This window comes from Dryas octopetala, chromosome 8, assembly GCF_963921425.1.
Source record: "Dryas octopetala chromosome 8, drDryOcto1.1, whole genome shotgun sequence".
Classification (NCBI taxonomy): domain Eukaryota; kingdom Viridiplantae; phylum Streptophyta; class Magnoliopsida; order Rosales; family Rosaceae; genus Dryas; species Dryas octopetala.
Genome location: NC_141373.1, coordinates 12,664,628 through 12,685,004, shown reverse-complemented (window position 1 = coordinate 12,685,004; position 20,377 = coordinate 12,664,628). Strand labels below are relative to the sequence as shown.

The following is a 20,377-nucleotide window of genomic DNA, read 5'->3' as shown; positions in this document are numbered from 1 at the left end:
TAGTAAATAATAGGCTCAATTACAAAATGCACCCACCAATTATAAGTGGTATTTCAGATTGGTGCATGAACAAAAAATTGTTTCAAATTGGTCTACTAACTAATAAAAAGCTACAAAATAACACATCCATTATGAATTACGTAAAAAAAGATAGTTAAATGTCACTTTGGACAACGATATCGTGAATTTTTTGAATAATATGGACACCAAATTTGCTCCACATAGATTAATAATGTCATATTTATTAAAAAAAATAATAAAACTTTTACACCCTCTAAAAATATAATTAAATATGACATTGATCAGTAATCCATATGGTTTAAATTTGATGTCCACATCATTTAAAAAATCTATGCAACATTGTCTACACTGACATTTAACGTCCTTATTAACGAAATCTGTAACGGATGTACTAATTTATAAATTTCTATTAGTTAGTATACTAATCTAAAATAATTTTTTATTCATGGACCAATCTAAAATACTCCCTATAATTAATAAATGTATTTGTAATTGAGCCTGAATAATATGTGTCAGAGCCTTTATCATCATGTGTTTAATATTAATATGTTTACATGACTCATGTACATATTTTTACTTATTTCTTGCATTTTGCAATGACTGTAGGATTGTTATCTCACCATCTCATAAAGTGTGGCTACAAAATGGCCACTGTTGGCCCTTTTTTTGTATTTTTGTTTGTAGTGCACTGTGCACCCATCACTCTCCTCACCCTCCCTAATTTCCACGTTCCCCACCGGCCAGCCCCACTTGTTGGATTTGACTATCCACCTGCATGCACTGCACCTGGTCTCACAAGAGAATTAAAAAAATTAATCAATTGACAAATGTTAAATGTTAGGGAGAACATATTTAGTGTATCATCTCTTTAATAGAAGTGAGCCTACTTGTATTGGTAAGTTTCGCTTTTATTAGAGAAATGGTATACTAGATGGTACAAATATATGGTCTTCCTAAACACTATCTTTGGCAAATTAGTGCAGATTCTATAAAAGAAAAGAAGAAGAACAAAGAAAGTTATATGAACAAGGGAATATATGGTTGGAGGGAAAGGTTGTTAGCATTCTGTTAAAGTAAAAGCACTCTAAAACATCTAAATCCTCTAATAACTAAACAAGCTTCTCAATAGAACCTCTCTCTCTCTCTCTCTCTCTCTCTCTCTCTCTCTCTCTCTCTCTCTCTCTCTCTCTCTCTCTCTCTCTCTCTCTCAGGTCTCCATTTACATACAAACTTATGGAAGTATCAGTGTTCAGTTTTGCAGTGAGTGTTGTTATTGTGAGCATACTGATTACATGGCATGGGCAGTGAGTTTAATCATGATAATGTTGATAATTAATGGTTTTTTTTTTTTCTTCTGTTTTTATCAAATGATCCCCTATTTGAGTGCTATATATAGTAAGTGTATATTACCGGCATTTTACCAAAGTTGTGGTGCGATGATTAATGAATGGGAGAGCTTGGTGTCCAAAGAGGGCTCATGTGAGTTGGATGTGTGGCCTTCTCTTCAACATTTGACTCACGATGTGATTTCTCAAACAATATTTGAAAGTAGTTATGAAGAAGGAAGGATAATATTTCAACTCTTAACAATGCAAATGCAACTTATAATAAAAGCTGGACAAAAAGTTCACATTCCAGATGGAGGTAAAATTATATTAAAATTTCTTTCGCTGTTCAGCTAGTAACTCTAGCTAGCTAGATCAATTTTATTCTCTTAGTAGTTAAATTAGGCTCATTAAACCAATATGAAAGATTATATTCATAGAACAAATGAGCCCATGCATATCACACAAAGCTCTAGGTCACATTTATACAAAGTCTGAAAGATTACTAGAAAACTTCAGTTGTAAAAGCATATACTAGCTAGTATAGATCGATCAAGTGTCTATGTTCTTACTTAATTAGACTAAAATATGTTCAATCTAGCTAGCTCATGTCAATTAAGTACGCAATTGAAGCAAACCAATTCTTTCAAGAAAACCAAATCCATTCTTTCAATGCCTGCCAAATTTTTTCAAGTACTCAATTTTGATATTAATCACAGTATAGAATGATTATATTTCATGAAAAATGTATTTGCATTAACTGTTCATATATGTCCTCGATCACAAGATCATTGAATTAAGTACTGTTTTTGTGTAGGTTTCTACCAACTAAGACATACAGGAGGATGAAGGAACTTGACAAGGAAATAAAAGGTTTAATCAAGGGTATTTTAAAGAAAAGAAACGAGACGATTAAGGCAGTTGAAGCCACTAAAGATGACTTTTTGGGTATACTTATGAAATCTAATTTCAAGGAAATTCAAGAACATGGGAACAACAAAAACTTTGGGATGACTATTCTTGATGTGATTGAGGAGTGTAAGTTATTGTATTTAGTGGGGCAAGAGACCACTTCAGTGTTGCTTGTTTGGACAATGGTTTTGTTAAGTCAAAATTTGAATTGGCAAGCTCGTGCAAGAGAAGAGGTTTTGCAAGTTTTTGGAAGTAACAAGCCAAAGTCCTTTCTACCTTACTGATGGGATCAGCCTGTTAAATTCTTTGATTCCTTGTTAACTCTCGTATTTTGAGTCAAATCTAAAATATAATTTATAAATGATAGTAAGAAGAAAAAATTGAATAAATTGATAAAAAAATTAGGTGCTTGCAGCTCTCAAAGTTATAACATGCCCATCCACACGTGGTTATCTCGTATTGGAAAAAAATTTATATACAATATATTTGATGAGAATAAGATGCTTCTAAAATGATCAGATATATCTCTTCTTTTTCTTCTTTTTCTTTGATCTTGTTTTCCATTCTCTTTTCCGTTTGGAGGTATTTAAATAACCTTTTAGACTATTTGTGGATTATTATTATCAATTTTATTCAGAAAGCTTGAGATTTCTCTCATTTCTTTAGTGGACTCCAGATCTATCTTCTAGAGTTAACGCTAGTTTCTCCTAGTTTTTCTTTACGTACTTGCGTGTTACATTGTGTTAAGCTCTCTCTCTCTCTCTCTCTCTCTCTCTCTCTCTCTCATATATATATATATACACACACACACATTATATATATAAATTGACCATGAGTGTATAATTAATGCCTTTGGAGGTAAATATGATTTTACTTGAAGTTCTTCGATTATACCCAGCTACTGAGTTTAAATGAACCACTTCCAAGAAAACACAACTTGGAAGATTAACATTACCATCTGGCCACACTATAAGAAAAACGTCGATAGATATTAGTCGTTGATTGAAATCTAATGGGGTATCCGTCTGATATATTGAGTGGTGATATCTAATGTACTTTTTTAGATATTAGTTGTTCAACTAAAATCTAAATATGTTTTACATATCACCTTTTGAAATTCAATCTGATGTCCTAAAGATATAATGAATATCAGTTTTATAAGTATTTCTGATATCTAACAAAATCGTTGTATAATAGTTCTAGCCAATAGACATCATCTTTGACACTAAGACTGATATATATCAAAGGTATAAAAATCAGTTATGAGAGTGAATCAGATATATACAACCATTTTTATATATCAGGTTTGAGATAAGATCTGATATATAACTAGAGTATAAAAATCAGGTCTGAGAGTAAATTTGGTATATAACCAAGGTATCAATATCAGTTCTAAGGTAAAATCTGATATTGTTTATTAATTCGGGTTCAAAGAGAGAATTTTAATGTATGATAGATATCAGTTTTTTTTCACCTAAAAATGATATCAATAACATTAAAATATACATGTAATTTGAAATGGCTTGAAATGTTTGCAAGTACCAATAACATTCAAAGCTGCCAATATATTCAAATAAGGTTTTAAGTACAATATCCAATAAAATATCACAGTTTTTGTTTTGTGGTCTACCTCTAACCAAGCTAGCCTAGCTAAGAACTAAGGCAATATTGCCTAAATTAACCTGCTTTGTAATGAAGACTTTTACAAAACCCAAATCAATTAGCTAGTATTAATGTTCCAAAACTGGCCACATGTACAAAAATATATGCATGACAGCACCTAAGTTAACATCTGCAAATCAACACTATGCATGTTAGCTAGCTAGTTCTAAAATATGTCATCCTTTACAAAATATTGGGTTGGCAGCACATATTCTAAAAGCTACAAAATCTTCAATCTTCTTCCATCTTTTGCAAAATATCAGCATGCATGGGGCAGCAAACCCTATCCACAAAAAATGCAAAACGTACACTACCTACTAACTTGTTGGTCTCAAATAGCGTAAAATCTCCTAATTTCACTCGTACTTCATCTATTTGTTTTTGAGTGTATCCGCAACGCTTGAGTGTACCTCATCTATTTATTGGAAAGAAGAAAATTTCAATGTTTGCTATTGGGACACAAACGAAAAAAGATGAATAATATTAAAATTAACCATTAAATAATGCCTTGCTAGTATATACCCTTTATTGTTAAGACTAAAAGCGAGATATGATGATGGGTCAAGAATATTAGGAAAAGAAATCAGAATGAATACTGAAACAAGCCTGACAAATACCAAACATAAAAATATGAAATAAAAAGAATCAAAATCACTTACATCAACATTGAAGACAACAATGTCTCCTGCACAGATGGGATCTTTACTCATGTGCAAGAACAAAATGTCCCCCTAAAAACCATATTAGTTGTTATCATTAGTTAAGCAGCACAAGAAAAATAGATACATAATGAAATAAAATTTCCAAACAAGACATCAATTTTTCTTCACCAGAAAAAGACCTTAGACAAAAGTTTGTGAATAAAATAGGCACCAAATTTTCACTTAGAACAATAACTATTTACTACAACGAAACTAGTCTTCTACGGCATGCTGTAAAAGCTCACCAGTATTTACGGCGAGCAATACACTCCGTAAATGAATAAAAAGAACGTCATAAAAAAGCTATAATGACCGGCAATCATTGCACGCCATTAAAGATTATAATTAAGGCATGTGTTGCAGATCGTCTTTGTTAGGCTTTTTCTTAAAAAAAAAAATTACAGAATTTGTATATTTGTTCATGTTTAATACTTGTTCCCAACATCTTTTACCAAAAAAAGGATCATCACCAAAAATTAAATAAGGCAAAAATAAGAGAATTATATTCATGTAAATTATTGGATACAATTTCTTACAAGTTACAAAGCATAAAAAAGGAAAAAAAAAATAATGTCACTCAAACACCACAAGGAAACTAAAGATAGCAAATGACAAAGTAAGAAATGATAGACGAAAACCTGTAGAACACATACAAGCAACCAACAAAACACCAAAGAACTTATGTGATATATGTATATATGTACAGTTTTTGGCCCTTAAAAGATAGCATCATACTTCTATTGAAGCTTTTGAAGTCTCATTGCAGCATTAATTTCCTGCGGTTAAATATATAATTATGAGATCAATTAAACTCTAAGAAAAAAAAAAAAAAACTAAAAAGATAAACATGATATAATAGGTAGAACATGAGTGACACTGACCATTAAAATAGTGAAACATAACAACTGAACAGCTCAGCTAACTGCCCAACAAATTACCGATTGCTCCAGAAGTTGTTGAAACAAATACCACCTCTCCTTTTTTAAGAGAGCAAACATAAACCAAAAAACCATAGCATACACACTCGTCCTGGTATAGCTACATGATATAAAGATATTGGATAACCACATGAGCATCTAGCAAAATATATCATCAATAGAATTACGTCCATCATATAGCTAAAAAAAACTGCAATTGGATAAGTTAATCATATTGCATTAAACAAAAGATCTCATTATAGATGTTTAAGCCAACATGTGATTTAAACAACATTTAAATCATATTGCATTAGTTACTGTAACATAAGTCAGTAACTAATCGAGGATTCCCTCCTATGCTAGAATTTCTCAAAGCTCAGAAAGCTATGCAGTTTAAGAGGAGAGTGAAAAAAAAGGTGTGAACAACATACCAGACTATTGTTTTGGTTTCCTCATAGGTACAAATTTTGCCCCATTGGCCAATACAGTAGGAGGGCCAAATATAAAACCTCTAGCTTCAATACCTGCATTATGTCATCAATAAAACTTCAGATTATAAACATTAACCAACATCATAGCTAGACGGCATACTTATCAGAAAAATAAAATAAAATATCTCATAAATGACATATCATAATTCATGAGTCGTGCAAAATTGAAATGCCACTAAAACTGATTGAAGTGACCAACAAAAAGTGAATGAGTAAGTTTTCAAAATTGAATTACCTGCAACAACAGAGATTTCTTTGTCTTTGTACCTCTCAACAAACAAATCAATAGTATCCTTGAAAGCCTGGGTATCCAGAAGCAACGTGGTAATATCTTGGAACATAATCCCTGCCATAGAGAGTAACTCACACACGTCCTCAAATTCAAAGAAGCCTCATATAAGACCATAAATCAAGTAAAGGCCAAAAAACAGATAATAACCCGGATAACTTATTCACTTGTAAGTAAAAGTATGAATCTTTAAGCCGAAAAACAAACAACCCACTACCCAGATAACAAATGGGATCACTACCAACACTACCTTCTATTATCTTAGACATATATCCATACAATAGGAATTGTTAGAGCTGTCAGTCTCTAGTTAGCAGACCCAGGACATCTGATTGATATATGGTCTCAACTACTACCTAGTGAAACACATTCAGCAAAGAATAAGCAGAACATACACTAGTACAATAAATCATTTAGTCAAATATGACCAAGGGCATTAATCAAGTTATGCAGTACCCTACTATGTTGTTGGATTGTTATTCATATGCCTACTAGACGAACCATAAAGCCTCAGTCTTGTTAATAACATAGTGCTCAATTTATAAATTATGATGTAGGAAGGTGGCAACAATCATAAGTACTTATACTTATTTCACTGGTTTGTTTACCCAAAGGAATTATACCTTCATATATACAATGCTATACAAAGAAATAGACTAAAGGCTGAATGAATATTCGAAATACTAAACAGAAACATACACAAATCAAAATCATACACTCACTTTTTGAAATCTGACTATTTTCTTTTAAAGTAAAACTTAAGAGGTCAGTCTAAAGTCAGTGTTGTATTATTACTAAAAAAATTCAAGTGGAAGAATAAAAAGCAAAATTAGAAGGGACTAACCCTGTTTATCCTGGATGAAGTACTGTCCAACCAAAGCCTTGAAACTAGAGGTTGTGCTAGAGAGTAGAGAGAATGCCATGTCGTTTTTATAATTGACGTAGCCAATCACACTTATAATTAGAGCCTTTTTTCCCGCATCTGCAGAAGCACAGTTGCAGCATAATGCTTGTTCAAGTCGCCTTGCCCATAATGCTTGTTCACCGTGACAAGGAACTGTGGGGTGATGATGCAGAAGAGTTTTCAAGCCAGAGAGGTTTTCAGAAGGAGTTTCAAAGGCAACAAAGGGCCAATTTTCATTCTTCTCTTTCGGAGGGGGTCCCCGGATTTGCATTGGTCAAAACTTTGCTATGATGGAAGCAAAAATGGCCTTGTCATTGATTTTACAACACTTTGCTTTCGAGCTCTCTCCATCCTATGCTCATGCTCCTTTCTTACTTCCAAACCTTCAACCACAATACGGTGCTCATATCATTTTGCATAAACGTTGATCATTAGTACTAATTATAAACCTTCGATCATATTAATAATGCAAGTTGATCAGCCCTTAACCACATTTATATCCTAAGAATTCTGATAAGGCCACCCACGGCCTTAGACCCTGCTTCCTCTCTCTTCTCTCAGCAAAGGAGAAAACTGGGGAAGCACACGTCACCGTCTCTACCGCTGCCGGAAAATTCAAACTTCAGCAAAATGGCTGCTACCGCTGCTGTCTCCTCTTTGCTCAAACTGACGCCATAACTCCAACAATCCAACCGGAAAAATTATTATATATAACCATTGGAAGTCACGTAGGATTAGAGCTCTTATCTGGAAGTCACATAGGGTTAGAGCTCTTATCCCTTGTATAAACCATGTTCTGCACGCAATCTAGTTGTGCACAGCTTCCTTGGTGCTGTAATTAGTCCCTAATTTAAGGGAAAGCTGTTTTCCTTATTGTCAGTAGATTAGGCGTGATTCAAGGAGTGATTGAAGTTAGTTTCTCCTTAGTCCTGCTTCTATATATGATTACGTCCTTGTAAATACTTTTACGATGAAATATACAAGAAAATTTCCACAAAGTGTTTCTCCTATTTCAACATGGTATCAGAGCAGGAACTCTAAGGTCCTGACCCTGAATTTTTTTGTGATTCATACTTCCTTCACGCTATGATGGCAGAAGAGAATTCCTCTACTCCTAAAGCTGAGAGCTCACTGGTTGCTTCAAATCCTTCTGATATTGAGGTTAACCCAAATCAACGTCTCAGTTTTGTTTTGTTGAATGCGTTCAACTATCTTCATTGGGCTAGAGCTGTCACACTTGCCGTTGGAGGAAGATCCAAGCTCGGTTATGTCAATGGGGTCATACAGATGCCTGAAGTCACCTCTCCTACATATGAGTCTTGGCTATACAAGGACCAGTTGGTCATGTCTTGGCTACTTAACTCAATGGAGCGCAAGATTGCTGAGATTTTCAGCTATTCAGAATGTTCTATGCATCTCTGGAAGCATGTCAAAGAGATGTATGGAAATCAGAACAACTCTGCTAGAGTTTTTCAACTCAAAAGAGATATTGCTGGCCTGCAATAGGAGGGCAAGCCTTTTGTACAACATCTTGGCAGCTTGACAAGCATGTGGAATGAGTTAGATGTTTATCGACCTCATACCACAGATGCTACTGTGTCGATAAAGATCGAGGGCTGAGGAGGACAAGATCTTTCAACTTTTGGCAATTATGAGCTCAGAATTTGAAGACTTGAGAAGTCACATTCTTATGAATTCTGAGCTCCCTTCCTTCACAAGTGTTTGTGCCACCATCCAAAGAGAAGAAGTACGAAAAAAGGTGATGAATATGGAGACCAAAACTAACATACCTGAGGCTAGGGCCTATGTCTCGAATCACAAGCGTTTTGAAGAGAGAGTCTACAAGGGCAAGCGACCTGATTTAAAATGCAACTATTGTGATGGGGTTGGACATATTAGGGATAGATGTTGGATTCTCCATCCAGAATTGAAGCCAAAATTCTCAAAGGAAAGCAAGGGCCCTCAGAAGAGATCGAACAATCTTTCTCACAAAGCAAATCATGCAGCTGCATCTTCTACTGAGGGAATGCTGAATTTCATTGCCAATCCAGCAGCATTGATCAATGAATTTGCAACCTATCTCCACAAGAAACAGTTGCATGGTGAGTGTAAGGAAACAACGGTGCCTGGAAATGAAAATCATATTGCTCTCCTCGGCAAGTTTGCTGGTTTCCTTGCAGAAACTGATTGTGTTCCACATGGAGACTTTCCAGGTATCCTGAATTCCTTCTCAACTGCTCTTAATGTTAGTTTTGTGCATGATTATTGGATTATAGATTCAGGAGCCACGGATCACATGACAAACCAACTTACAAACTTACATAATTTTGAAAAAATGGCCACTCCTTCTCATGTGTTTGTAGCAAATGGCAAGGGTGCTTTAGTTTTGGGGAAAGGAAAAATAAATTTGATTTCAAATCATGTCGAGTCAGAGACACTTTATGTTCCTTCCTTTCCTTTTCAACTTTTATATGTTGGAAGAATCACAAACTCTTTAAAATGTCTTGCCATTTTCTCCCCTCACAATGTTGTTTTTCAGGATCTCACCACCAAGAAGACGATTGGTGAAGGTTTTTTTTTTGAACAGACTCTATTACCTATCCAAGGATTTCAAGACTCCCAAGGCTTTTCAAGTTAGTTTGAGTTTAGCACAAGACCAACAACTTTGGCACCAACGCCTGGCCCATCCATCCGAAAAGGTGTTGTCTTTTTTGTTTCCAAACCTGCACAAAACCAAAAATCAATGTGATGTTTGTCATTTGTCAAAATCTGCCAGGTTGCCTTTTGTTTCTTCCATGTCTCGGACTAGTAATCCTTTTGAAATCGCCCATTCAGACATTTGGGGTCCAGTTCTTGAGTCTTTTGATGGATATAGGTATTTTGTAACTTTTGTGGATGATTTTACAAGGATTACTTGGTTGTATCTTTTGAAATTTAAAAAGGAAGTTGCAGATGTTTTTAAAGATTTTCAAAGACTTGTTACCACTCAATTAATTCTCATCTCATATTCATATTTTAAGATCCAATAATGGCACTGAATATATGTCCCATAATATGTCACAATACTTGAGCACATACGGCATTCTTCACCAAACAAGTTGTGTTGGTACACCCCAACAAAATGGGATTGCCGAGAGAAAAAACAAAGACCTACTTGAGAAAACAAGAGCCCTCATGTTTCACATGCATGTTCCTAAGAAATGTTGGTCTCAAGGTGTGCTCACTGCCACATATCTCATTAATAAATTGCCTAGAGGGTGTTGGGATTCAAATCACCCTATGAATTGTTGAAGGGTCGAAAAATAAATCTGTCACACCTGAGAGTTTTTGGCTGCACATGCTTTGTTCATATTCAATCTCCTCACTGTGACAAACTTGATCCTAGAGCTGCAAAGTGTGTCTTTTTGGGTTATTCATCCACCCAAAAGGGGTATCGATGTTACAATCCGGCCACTAGAAAACTCATAGTATCAAGGGATGTGCGATTTGATGAAACAACCCCTTATTTCACAAGAAAATTAGATAGTGATAGTCAGGGGGAGTTTTTACACGATTTGTTTCCTATGCCCAGCCCTACTCTTGGTATTGAATGCAATCCGTCTGCAGCAACTCCTTCCATTCAAGAAACACCAAATGTGATCACTAATCCAGAAGCACAACCTGAGTCCTCATCACCTTCTCTTTCAGCTCATGAGCCATTGCCTACGGCTCTTGCTCCACTTCGAAGAAATCCTGCACGTGAACGTCATCCTCCATCAAGGTTGCTTGGTTACGTTACTTACATTGCTAGGTACCCTTGACAAACTTCATCACTTATCAAAAATTCTCACCTTCTCATGCTGCGTTTCTTAGTACTCTCGACAGTACTCATGAACCAAAAAGTTTTCAAGAGGCAAGCCTTCATGAAGTATGGCAGCAAGCCATGGCTGAAGAACTTCACGCTCTTCATGACAATAAGACATGGAGTGTTGTCAAGCTTCCTAAGGGAAATAAGGCAATGGGTAGTCGTTGGGTGTATAAGACCAAGTTCATTCAGATGGGACCATTGAGAGACACAAGGCTTGTCTAGTGGCTCGTGGCTTCACTCAAACCTATGGAGTGGACTACAAGGAAACTTTTGCTCCCATTGCTAAAATGAACATAGTGAGGGTGCTGTTATCTGTTGCCATCAATAATGCATGGCCTCTATATTAAATGGACGTTAAAAATGCATTTTTGCATGGTGATCTCGAAGAGGAAGTTTACATGAAGCTACCTCCCAGTCATCCTCAATCTAATGATCCTAACATGGTGTGCAAGCTTTATAAATGCATCTATGGTTTAAAGCAATCTCCATGCCAAACTCAGTTCAGTCCTTGAGGAAGTTGGTTTTCACAGAAGCAATGTTGATTCCTCTCTCTTCGTTCGCATTGGTTCATCAGGTAAACTTGTGGTCCTTATCTATGTTGATGATCTAATAGTGACAGGTAATAATGTTGAAGAAATTAATTCTCTCAAGCAAGCTCTTCGGATCAAATTTGCCCTCAAAGATCTGGGCATTCTCAAATATTTTCTTGGTATAGAAATGGCCACATGCATCTCACAAAGGCCTATTTCTAAATCAACCCAAATATGTCCTTGATCTTTTCCAAGATGCTGATATAGTGGATTGTAAACCAGCTAGAACTCCTCTTGACAGTAAACTCCAGCTAGATGTCCAAAGTGAGCCTCTCACAAATCTGAGTTCCTACCAAAGGTTGGTTGGCGAGCTCATTTACCTCACAATTACCCGTCCTGACATCTCTTATGCTGTGAGCATTGTCAGCCAATTCATGAATGCTCCCACCATAGCTCGTTTCCACATTGTTAAACGCATTCTTCGATACCTCAAAGGATCCGTTGGTCGAGGCCTTCTACTGCAAAACAATGGTAACACTCAAATCATGGGTTACACTGACGCCGATTGGGTGGGCAACTCTCTTGATCGTAAGTCCACCACTGGGTTCTGCACATTTGTGGGTGGCAATTTGGTTACCTGAAAAAGCAAAAAACAGAGTGTCATCGCTCGCTCTAGTGCAAAGGCTGAATATCACGCCATGGCCTCCACTGCTTGTGAACTCATTTGGCCCAAAGGTCTCCTTTCAGATTTAGGCTTTCCAAGCAGCCATCCCATGTCTCTTTTCTGTGATAATCAAGCTGCAATGCACATTGCTTCCAATCCAGTTTTTCATGAGCGGACAAAACATATTGAAGTTGATTGCCACTATATTCGAGCTCAAGTTCAATCCAAGGTCATTGCCACTCATTATACTCGAAGTCATGACCAGTTGACTGATATATTCACCAAGTCTCTCCCCACTGCTCAATTTCATTTTATCTTGTCCAAGCTTGGCTCAATGAACCCTCTTGATCCAGCTTGAGGGGGAGTATTGGAAGTCACATAGGATTAGAGCTCTTATCTGGAAGTCACATAGGGTTAGAGCTCTTATCCCTTGTATAAACCATGTTCTGCACGCAATCTAGTTGTGCACAGCTTCCTTGGTGCTGTAATTAGTCCCTAATTTAAGGGAAAACTGTTTTCCTTAATTATTGTCAGTAGATTAGGCGTAATTCAAGGAGTGATTGAAGTCAGTTTCTCCTTAGTCCTGCTTCTATATATGATTAGGTCCTTGTAAATATTTTTATGATGAAATATACAAGAAAATTTCCACAAAGTGTTTATCCTATTTCAACAATAACCGTAACAACACATAATATTATGACGTGATGTTACCAATTTAAGGGAGAGGTAGTCACAAGTTCTCTCGACTCCTGTACATATTTTTACATATTTCTTGCATTTTGCATTGACTAGGATTGTTATCTCACCATTTCATAAAGGAATAATGCTATATTTACCATATTTTTATACCATCTTACGTGTCATTATTTTACTGGACAAAGTTTTTTTTTTCTTTTTGGATTTTTTTTTTTTTTTTTTAGTGTCCAATGCCTGAATGCTATGTAAGTTGCCACATAAGGTGGTATGAAATTATGGTATAAAAATGTGGGATATCTAGCACTACTCTTCAAAAAGTGTGGCTACAAAATGTCCACTGTTTGTCCTTTTTTGTTTTGTTTGGAGTGCACCCATCACTCTCCTCACCCACCCTAACTCCCACGTTCCCCACCGGGCAGCCCCACTTGTTGGATTTGACTATTCTCACCTGCTACACTTGGTCTCACAAGAGAAGTGGAAAAATTAATCAATTGGCAAAGTGGAAAATTCAAACATGAAAGCACTATTATATGTGTCAAGGTTGAACTCGATCTAGTTCTAGAAGAACTGGCAGTAGAATAGTAGTATAGTGATATATGGATTTTGAGAATGAACAAAATTGTTGTATTTTTAGAAAAAGAAAAAAAAACACACAAATTGGAGGGGGATGATAACTATAAAAGCAGCACGCAATATATTTCCTCATTTCAAAGGAGTTCCTCAATACAACCTCTCTCTCTCTCTCTCTCTCTCACGTAGAGATTCACATACAACTAATTTATGGAATTCTCAGTGGTCAGTTTTGCAGTGAGTGTTGTTATTGGGAGCATACTGATTACATGGGCATGGGGTGTGCTGAATTGGGTGTGGTTGAGGCCAAAGAGACTGGAAAGATGCCTGAGGCAGCAAGGCCTTACAGGCAATTCCTACCGGCTATTGTTTGGAGACTCCGAGGAGATCTCTATGATGCATAAACAACAAGCAAACTCCAAGCCCATCAACCTCTCCACCTCCCATGATATAGCGCCACGTGTCATCCCCTTTCTCCATCGCACGTTGAACACTTACGGTAGTCAATCAAATGTTTTTTTTTTTTTTTGTTGACATTTCTTTAATAATTTCAACCTGCTTCCTATTAAGCTAGCTAACATCATAGATGGATGATACATCAAATTTTCAAATTACATTTTCATATTTAAATATTACTTTTCCTTTTGTTTCTTTTACATCCTTAAAAATTTCGACTTCCGTATTTGTGTCTATTAATTTGGTTAATTATGAGTATTGTGTGTGTAAATCTTCTTAGAAGTTTGTACTTTGTAACTTTTATTAGCTTAAAAAAAATGCAGGTAAGAATTCTTTCATTTGGATTGGCCCCATACCAAAGGTGAACATCATGAATCCAGAAGATTTGAAAGAAATCTTTAACAAATATCAAGATTTTCAGAAGCCAGAAAAAACTCCACTTGGCAAGTTGTTAGTGTGTGGTGTTGCAAACTATGAAGGTGAGAAATGGGCTAAACACAGAAAGATTATCAACCCAGCATTCCATTTAGAGAAGATAAAGGTATGATACTCTTGCCTGCAGTATTCATCTAATTAGTTTTTGAAGATTTAAGTACAATTGCATTTATAATGTATTCATATATATTATCATTATAATGTTGATAATTTATGGGTTTTTTTTTTTTTTTTTTTCGTTTTTTCTAGCTGTTTTTATCAAATAATCCCCTGTTTGCTTGCTATAGCTTATATTACCGGCATTTTACCAATGTTGTGGTGAGATGATTAATGAATGGGAGAGCTTAGTGTCCAAAGAGGGTTCATGTGAGTTGGATGTGTGGCCTTCTCTTCAAAAATTGACGCGCGATGTGATTTCTCGAACAGCATTTGGAAGTAATTATGAAGAAGGAAGGATAATATTTCAACTCCTGACAATGCAAATGCAACTTATAGTAAAAACTGGACCAATAGTTCGCATTCCAGGATGGAGGTAAATTATATTAATTAAAATTTCTTTCGGTGATCAGCTAGTAACTCTAGCTGGCTAGATCAATTTTATTCTCATAGTAATTAAATTAGGCTCATTAAACCAATATGAAAGATTATATTCATAGAACAAATGAGCCCATGCATATCACACAAAGCTTCTAGGTCACATTTGTACAAAGTCTGAAAGATTACTAGAAAACTTCAGTTGTAAAAGCATATACTAGTGTAGATCAAGTGTCTATGTTCTTACTTAATTAGACTCAAACATGTTCAATCTCATGTCCATTAAGTACGCAATTGAAGCAAACCAATTCTTTCAAGAAAACCAAATCCATTCTTTCAATGCCTGCCAAATTATTTTAAGTACTCAATTTTGATATTAATCACAGTATAGAAAGAAAAATGTGTTTGTATTAATTGTTCATGTCCTCGATCACAAGATCATCGAATTAAGTGCTGTTTTTGTGTAGGTTTCTACCAACTAAGACATACAGGAGGATGAAGGAACTTGACAAGGAAATAAAAGGTTTAATCAAGGGTATTATAAACAAAAGAAACGAGACTATTAAGGCAGTTGAAGCCACTAAAGATGACTTTTTGGGTATACTTATGGAATCTAATTTCAAGGAAATTCAAGAACATGGGAACAACAAAAACTTTGGGATAAGTATTCTTGATGTGATTGAGGAGTGTAAGTTATTGTATTTCGCGGGGCAAGAGACCACTTCATTGTTGCTTGTTTGGACAATGGTTTTGTTAAGTCAAAACCTGAATTGGCAAGCTCGTGCAAGAGAAGAGGTTTTGCAAGTTTTTGGAAGTAACAAACCAGACTTTGATGGGCTAACTCACCTAAAAGTTGTAAGTATACAATACATAAGTCCTTTCTACCTTACTGATGGGATCAGCATGTTAAATTCTGTATAATTCACTCTCATTTACTTGTTGATTGCTTAGATTTTATATTTTAACTCTTGAGTCAAATCTAAAATATAATTTATAAATGATAATAAGAAGAAAATATGGAATAAATTGATAAAAAATTGGGTGCGTGCAGCTCTCAAAGTTATGACAAGCCCATCTACATGTGGTTTTCTCGTATTGGAAAAAATTTACACTGATCAGAACTATATCTCTTCTTCTTCTTCTTCGATCTTGTTTTCCATTCCCTTTTTCTTGTCGTGGCTAAAAATAGAGGAAAAAATAAAATAACCTTTTGCAGGGAGCTTCTCTAAACTTTTTTAATATCATCATCTCATTTATTGGATTATATTAGTTGCTTGATGCATGCTGTATGGGTAATGGATTTCTAACTATGATATATATATAAAGTTAATTTCAAGTAAAAATGTCATTACTTTAAGAAAATAATAGTACAATTTAGCTGATTTTTGCAATAATTATTTTTTAAGGATGTCCTAAAATATGGACGGTTTTCATCATTAAATTGTAGGCCTGAAATATATTTTTTTAAAATAAGGACACGTACCCTCACAAGCTCTCTCTCTCTCTCTCTCATATATATACCTGTATATATATACCCACCAACTCGACCTCTCTCTCTCGTATTTTCTAAAAATTGACCATGATCGAGTTTATAATGCCTCTGCAGGTAAATATGATTTTACTTGAAGTTCTTCGATTATACCCACCAGTATTTGAGCTTAATCGAACCACTCCCAAGAAAATACAACTTGGAAGATTAACATTACCAGCTGGAGTCCAAGTCGCCTTGCCCGTAATGCTTGTTCACCGTGACAAGGAACTGTGGGGGGATGATGCAGAGGAGTTCAAGCCAGAGAGATTTTCAGAAGGAGTTTCAAAGGCAACAAAGGGCCAATTTTCATTCTTCCCTTTCGGAGGGGGTCCTCGGATTTGCATTGGTCAAAACTTTGCTATGATGGAAGCAAAAATGGCCTTGTCATTGATTCTACAACACTTTACCTTCGAGCTCTCTCCATCCTATGCTCATGCTCCTTTCTTACATCCAAACCTTCAACCACAATACGGTGCTCATATCATTTTGCATAAACGTTGATCATTAGGATTAATTATAAGGGATTAATGTCATTTTGCTCCCCAGACTATTACACATGTATCAGTTTGCTCCCCAGACTTCTAATTTGGAAAATTAAGGACCCTGACTTTTTCAATTTTGCCAATTAAGGTTATTCCGTCAATTTATCAAGCAAAATTTAGCAAGAAATAAAAGAGGAAAAATGATGCATGAGAAAAAAATGATAAGATCTAATTGGAAGGGACCATTTTGCCCTCAAAGATTTGGATAAAAAATGGGTAAATTGACAAAAAAACCTCAATTGGCAAAATTGAAAAAGTCAGAGTCCTTAATTTTCCAAATTAGAAATCTGGGGAGCAAACTGATACAAGTGTAATAGTCGGGGGAGCACCATGGTATTAATCCCTAATTATAATTCTTCGATCATATTAATAATGCAGGTTGATCAGCCATGAACTACATTTATATTAATGTACCAAAAGGGGGTACTATACACACATATATATATATATATACATAAATAAAGGGGAAAGATTGTGTGCCCTATTAGGGCACGAGATCTATGTGTACTAATTTGATGTAGCAAAATTATTTTGCACACATCATTATTTATTTGTCAAATTATATCAATATTATTTTTGGTGAAAAACAATCTTATCCATATGAAATTCAATGCATGGTGTTTTTTTTTTTGCTCGATTTACCATATATATTTGTAAGAGATAATTAAACGTAGGTCTTTTACAAAAATAGTTTTTAGATGGAGACTGTGGGTATTTTAAAATTTATAAGAAAATTCTTTTAATTCATAATAATTTATAAGAAAATCCTTTTAATTTATAATAAAGTTCTTTTAATTTATAAGAAAATCTTTTTAATTCATAATAAAGTCCTTCTCCGATTTGAAGGGTATTTCCTCTCCTAGGGTGTAGAGTGGGCTTTGTAGAGGCTGCATGTTAGGTTTTAACTCCAAGATTTTGGGCGGAGCCCAAAATTTTAGAGTTAAAACTTAACATAAAGCCGTCAAAGAAGAAAAATAAAAGGACTTAATTAAAAACCCTAAATCATTACCGGTTTTAGTCTAAGAAAGATTTATAAAATGGATTGGACTCTAAGTCCCTCTATTTGTAATCCTTCCTAATCACATTTGCATTTCATCATCCTTATCAAAATAGTTAGAGTAATGTCAACATCAACGATGGGGATTAATGATGTACGTGTAGACTGTAAACACTATATATATTCATGAATTTTTTTCTCTTCCAATAGACTATTCATGGAATATTGTTGGAAGACTAGATGTGGACTTCAAAAATCAACCTAAACGAAAACCCAATGAATTGAAATACCAGAATATATTTCTTGGCCATTATCCTGAAAAAGTTAAAGTCTTATTTTCTGAACAATTTGATCAAGGCAATTAGAAGATAGATTCTGATTGATTCCCCTCAAGCCCATGTAGAACACACTTGACACTACAATCCATATTTTTTTCTTAACCAATCAGTACTCGACTCACTAGTAATGGCAGACCCAACTCAAGCCCCAACTCAACCAATCAACCCCTTATTCCTCTCACTATTCTCCAAAATCAGCAAACTTAGGTCTCCAAAACCCAAGCGAAATCCCCTGGGCAGTAACCTCATCAGTGGCAAGGTAGTAGCTTTTTAGGGTTCTAAGATTGAGGTTAAATTTTTTTAAGAGATAATGTGCTTTGGTTATGTTTTTTAATTTGGTAATCAAATCTTTTTAATTTTTTTATTAATTTAATTTGCAAGATCTTAAGAAAGGTTAGATAAGTGAGTCTTTTTAAAAGCTAATTATGTACGTGGCAAAATGAATTATGAGATGTATATATTTCACAATATTAAATATTCTAGTTGACATGGAAATTCCATGTCATCAGGGCACAATTAGGGCACCAATTATTAGGACACGCATAGCCCAAATATAAAATAGCTCCTACAATGTTTTGGAGTCCATTTTTAGTACTTTAATTAATCAGACTACTTACTTAACCAAACTAATAGTACATAATTAAGTTGGGAAAAATAGCATTGTGACTAATCATTCTAATTTAATGACCATGTTTGCATTTCACCACCCAAATTAAAAGTTGAATTAATCTGTCACCTAAATTTTAAAAAATTTGTAATGTCACGTACGCCTCCATCCAATTCCGTCAGCTTTTCCGTCATTTTTCAAGGTTTTTTCTTCATTCTAAGAAGATGAAGGGGGTTGGCGCATGGGGAAGGTGGACTGGGGGAAGGGGAGGGGCCGCCAGTGATGAAGTTACTACCGGTGGAGGGTGGGATAGAAAGAGGAATGGACTTGAGTGGGTGACTGTCGGCTGGGTTATGTTTTTTAAAACTAATTTGAGGGCAATTCTGGAAGTTGTAGGGGAAAAATATGGATGTACTGTATGTTCCGCAAATTTTTATGTACAAATAGAATTTCCCATCTTCATATTTTATAGTCCAATTTTGAGATTTTTGAAAAACCTAAAACGCCTCACATTTGACAACCTAAACCAACAATGCAAACATTTGATAACTAAAAATATAATATTGATGCCCCTCAAAAAATTAATAAAAGGGTTAATTTCAACAATGGTCCCTCAACTATTCCACGAGTGACACTTTGGTCTTTCAACTATTTTTTTAATTTTTAGGGTCCTCGAACTTTTGCACGAGTGACACTTTGGTCTATTTCGTCAAAACTGTCAATTTATACAGTCAATATTTAAGGGTTTTTTTTTTTTTTTTTCTAGCAATGGTCCCTTAACTATTCCACTAGTGACACTTTGATCCTTCAACTATTTTTTTTTATTTCTAGGGTCCTCGAACTTTTCCATGAGTGACACTTTGGTCCATTCCTTTAAAACCGTCAAATATTTCGTCAATATTTAAGGGATTATTTTTTTTTTTTCCAGCAATGGTCTCTTAACTATTGCACGAGTGACACTTTGGTCCTTCAACTAATATTTTAATTTCTAAGGTCTTCAAACTTTTCCATTTGTCTTAGTTTTGGTCAATTCATGTCACTTTTGTTAGTATTCCTTTTAAATGGCTAACATGTTAATTGTGGGTCCCATAATAAATGCTTACATGGATAAAAGTATAATTAAAAAAATTTAAAATTTAAAATAAAAAATAAAATAGATCCACCCCCACCCTACCCTACTATACCCTCCCCTCCCTCCCTCCCTCCCCCCCCCCCCCCCCCAACACTTGGAATTCTAGAAACAAAAAACAAAAACAAACTTATGAAATTCAGAGCGATATAATTGGGATAGGGGAAGGAGAGGGAAAGAAAGAGGGGAGGATGGAGAGGGAGGGTCCGCCGGTGGTGGAGCCGGCGGTGAAATGGGTAGGTGGTTGGTGGGAGGGAGGTAGGGTGGTTATGTTATTTT

At 35.3% G+C, this 20,377-nt stretch overlaps 1 protein-coding gene and 1 pseudogene across 2 annotated transcripts; both read left to right on the top strand.

The window, feature by feature from the left end:
• The first annotated feature begins 1,424 nt into the window (after positions 1-1,424).
• On the top strand, positions 1,425-7,699 carry LOC147277329 (cytochrome P450 CYP72A219-like; annotated as a pseudogene).
• A 5,880-nt stretch (positions 7,700-13,579) lies between these two features.
• LOC147277328 (cytochrome P450 CYP72A219-like) lies at positions 13,580-17,531 on the top strand. 2 transcript variants are annotated; one of them, XM_086253392.1, is made up of 6 exons: positions 13,580-14,028; positions 14,309-14,526; positions 14,708-14,952; positions 15,422-15,809; positions 16,561-17,005; positions 17,381-17,531. In XM_086253392.1, exons 1-5 carry the CDS (start codon positions 13,740-13,742, stop codon positions 16,984-16,986), a joined length of 1,566 nt encoding a protein of 521 aa, XP_086109518.1. In that variant the 5' UTR covers positions 13,580-13,739; the 3' UTR covers positions 16,987-17,005; positions 17,381-17,531. The 2 variants fall into 2 exon arrangements, with proteins under 2 accessions (XP_086109518.1, XP_086109516.1); XM_086253390.1 differs by lacking the exon at positions 17,381-17,531 and having other exon boundaries at positions 13,581-14,028; positions 16,561-17,370.
• The last annotated feature ends 2,846 nt before the right edge of the window (positions 17,532-20,377 follow it).

Excerpts from the sequence above, each read along its gene's own strand:
- LOC147277328 (XM_086253392.1), top strand. The coding sequence starts at position 13,740 with ATGGAATTCTCAGTGGTCAGTTTTGCAGTGAGTGTTGTTATTGGGAGC. Across the intron at positions 14,953-15,421 it reads GTTCGCATTCCAGGATGGAG|GTTTCTACCAACTAAGACAT; the intron begins GTAAATTATATT and ends GTTTTTGTGTAG. Across the intron at positions 15,810-16,560 it reads GGCTAACTCACCTAAAAGTT|GTAAATATGATTTTACTTGA; the intron begins GTAAGTATACAA and ends ATGCCTCTGCAG.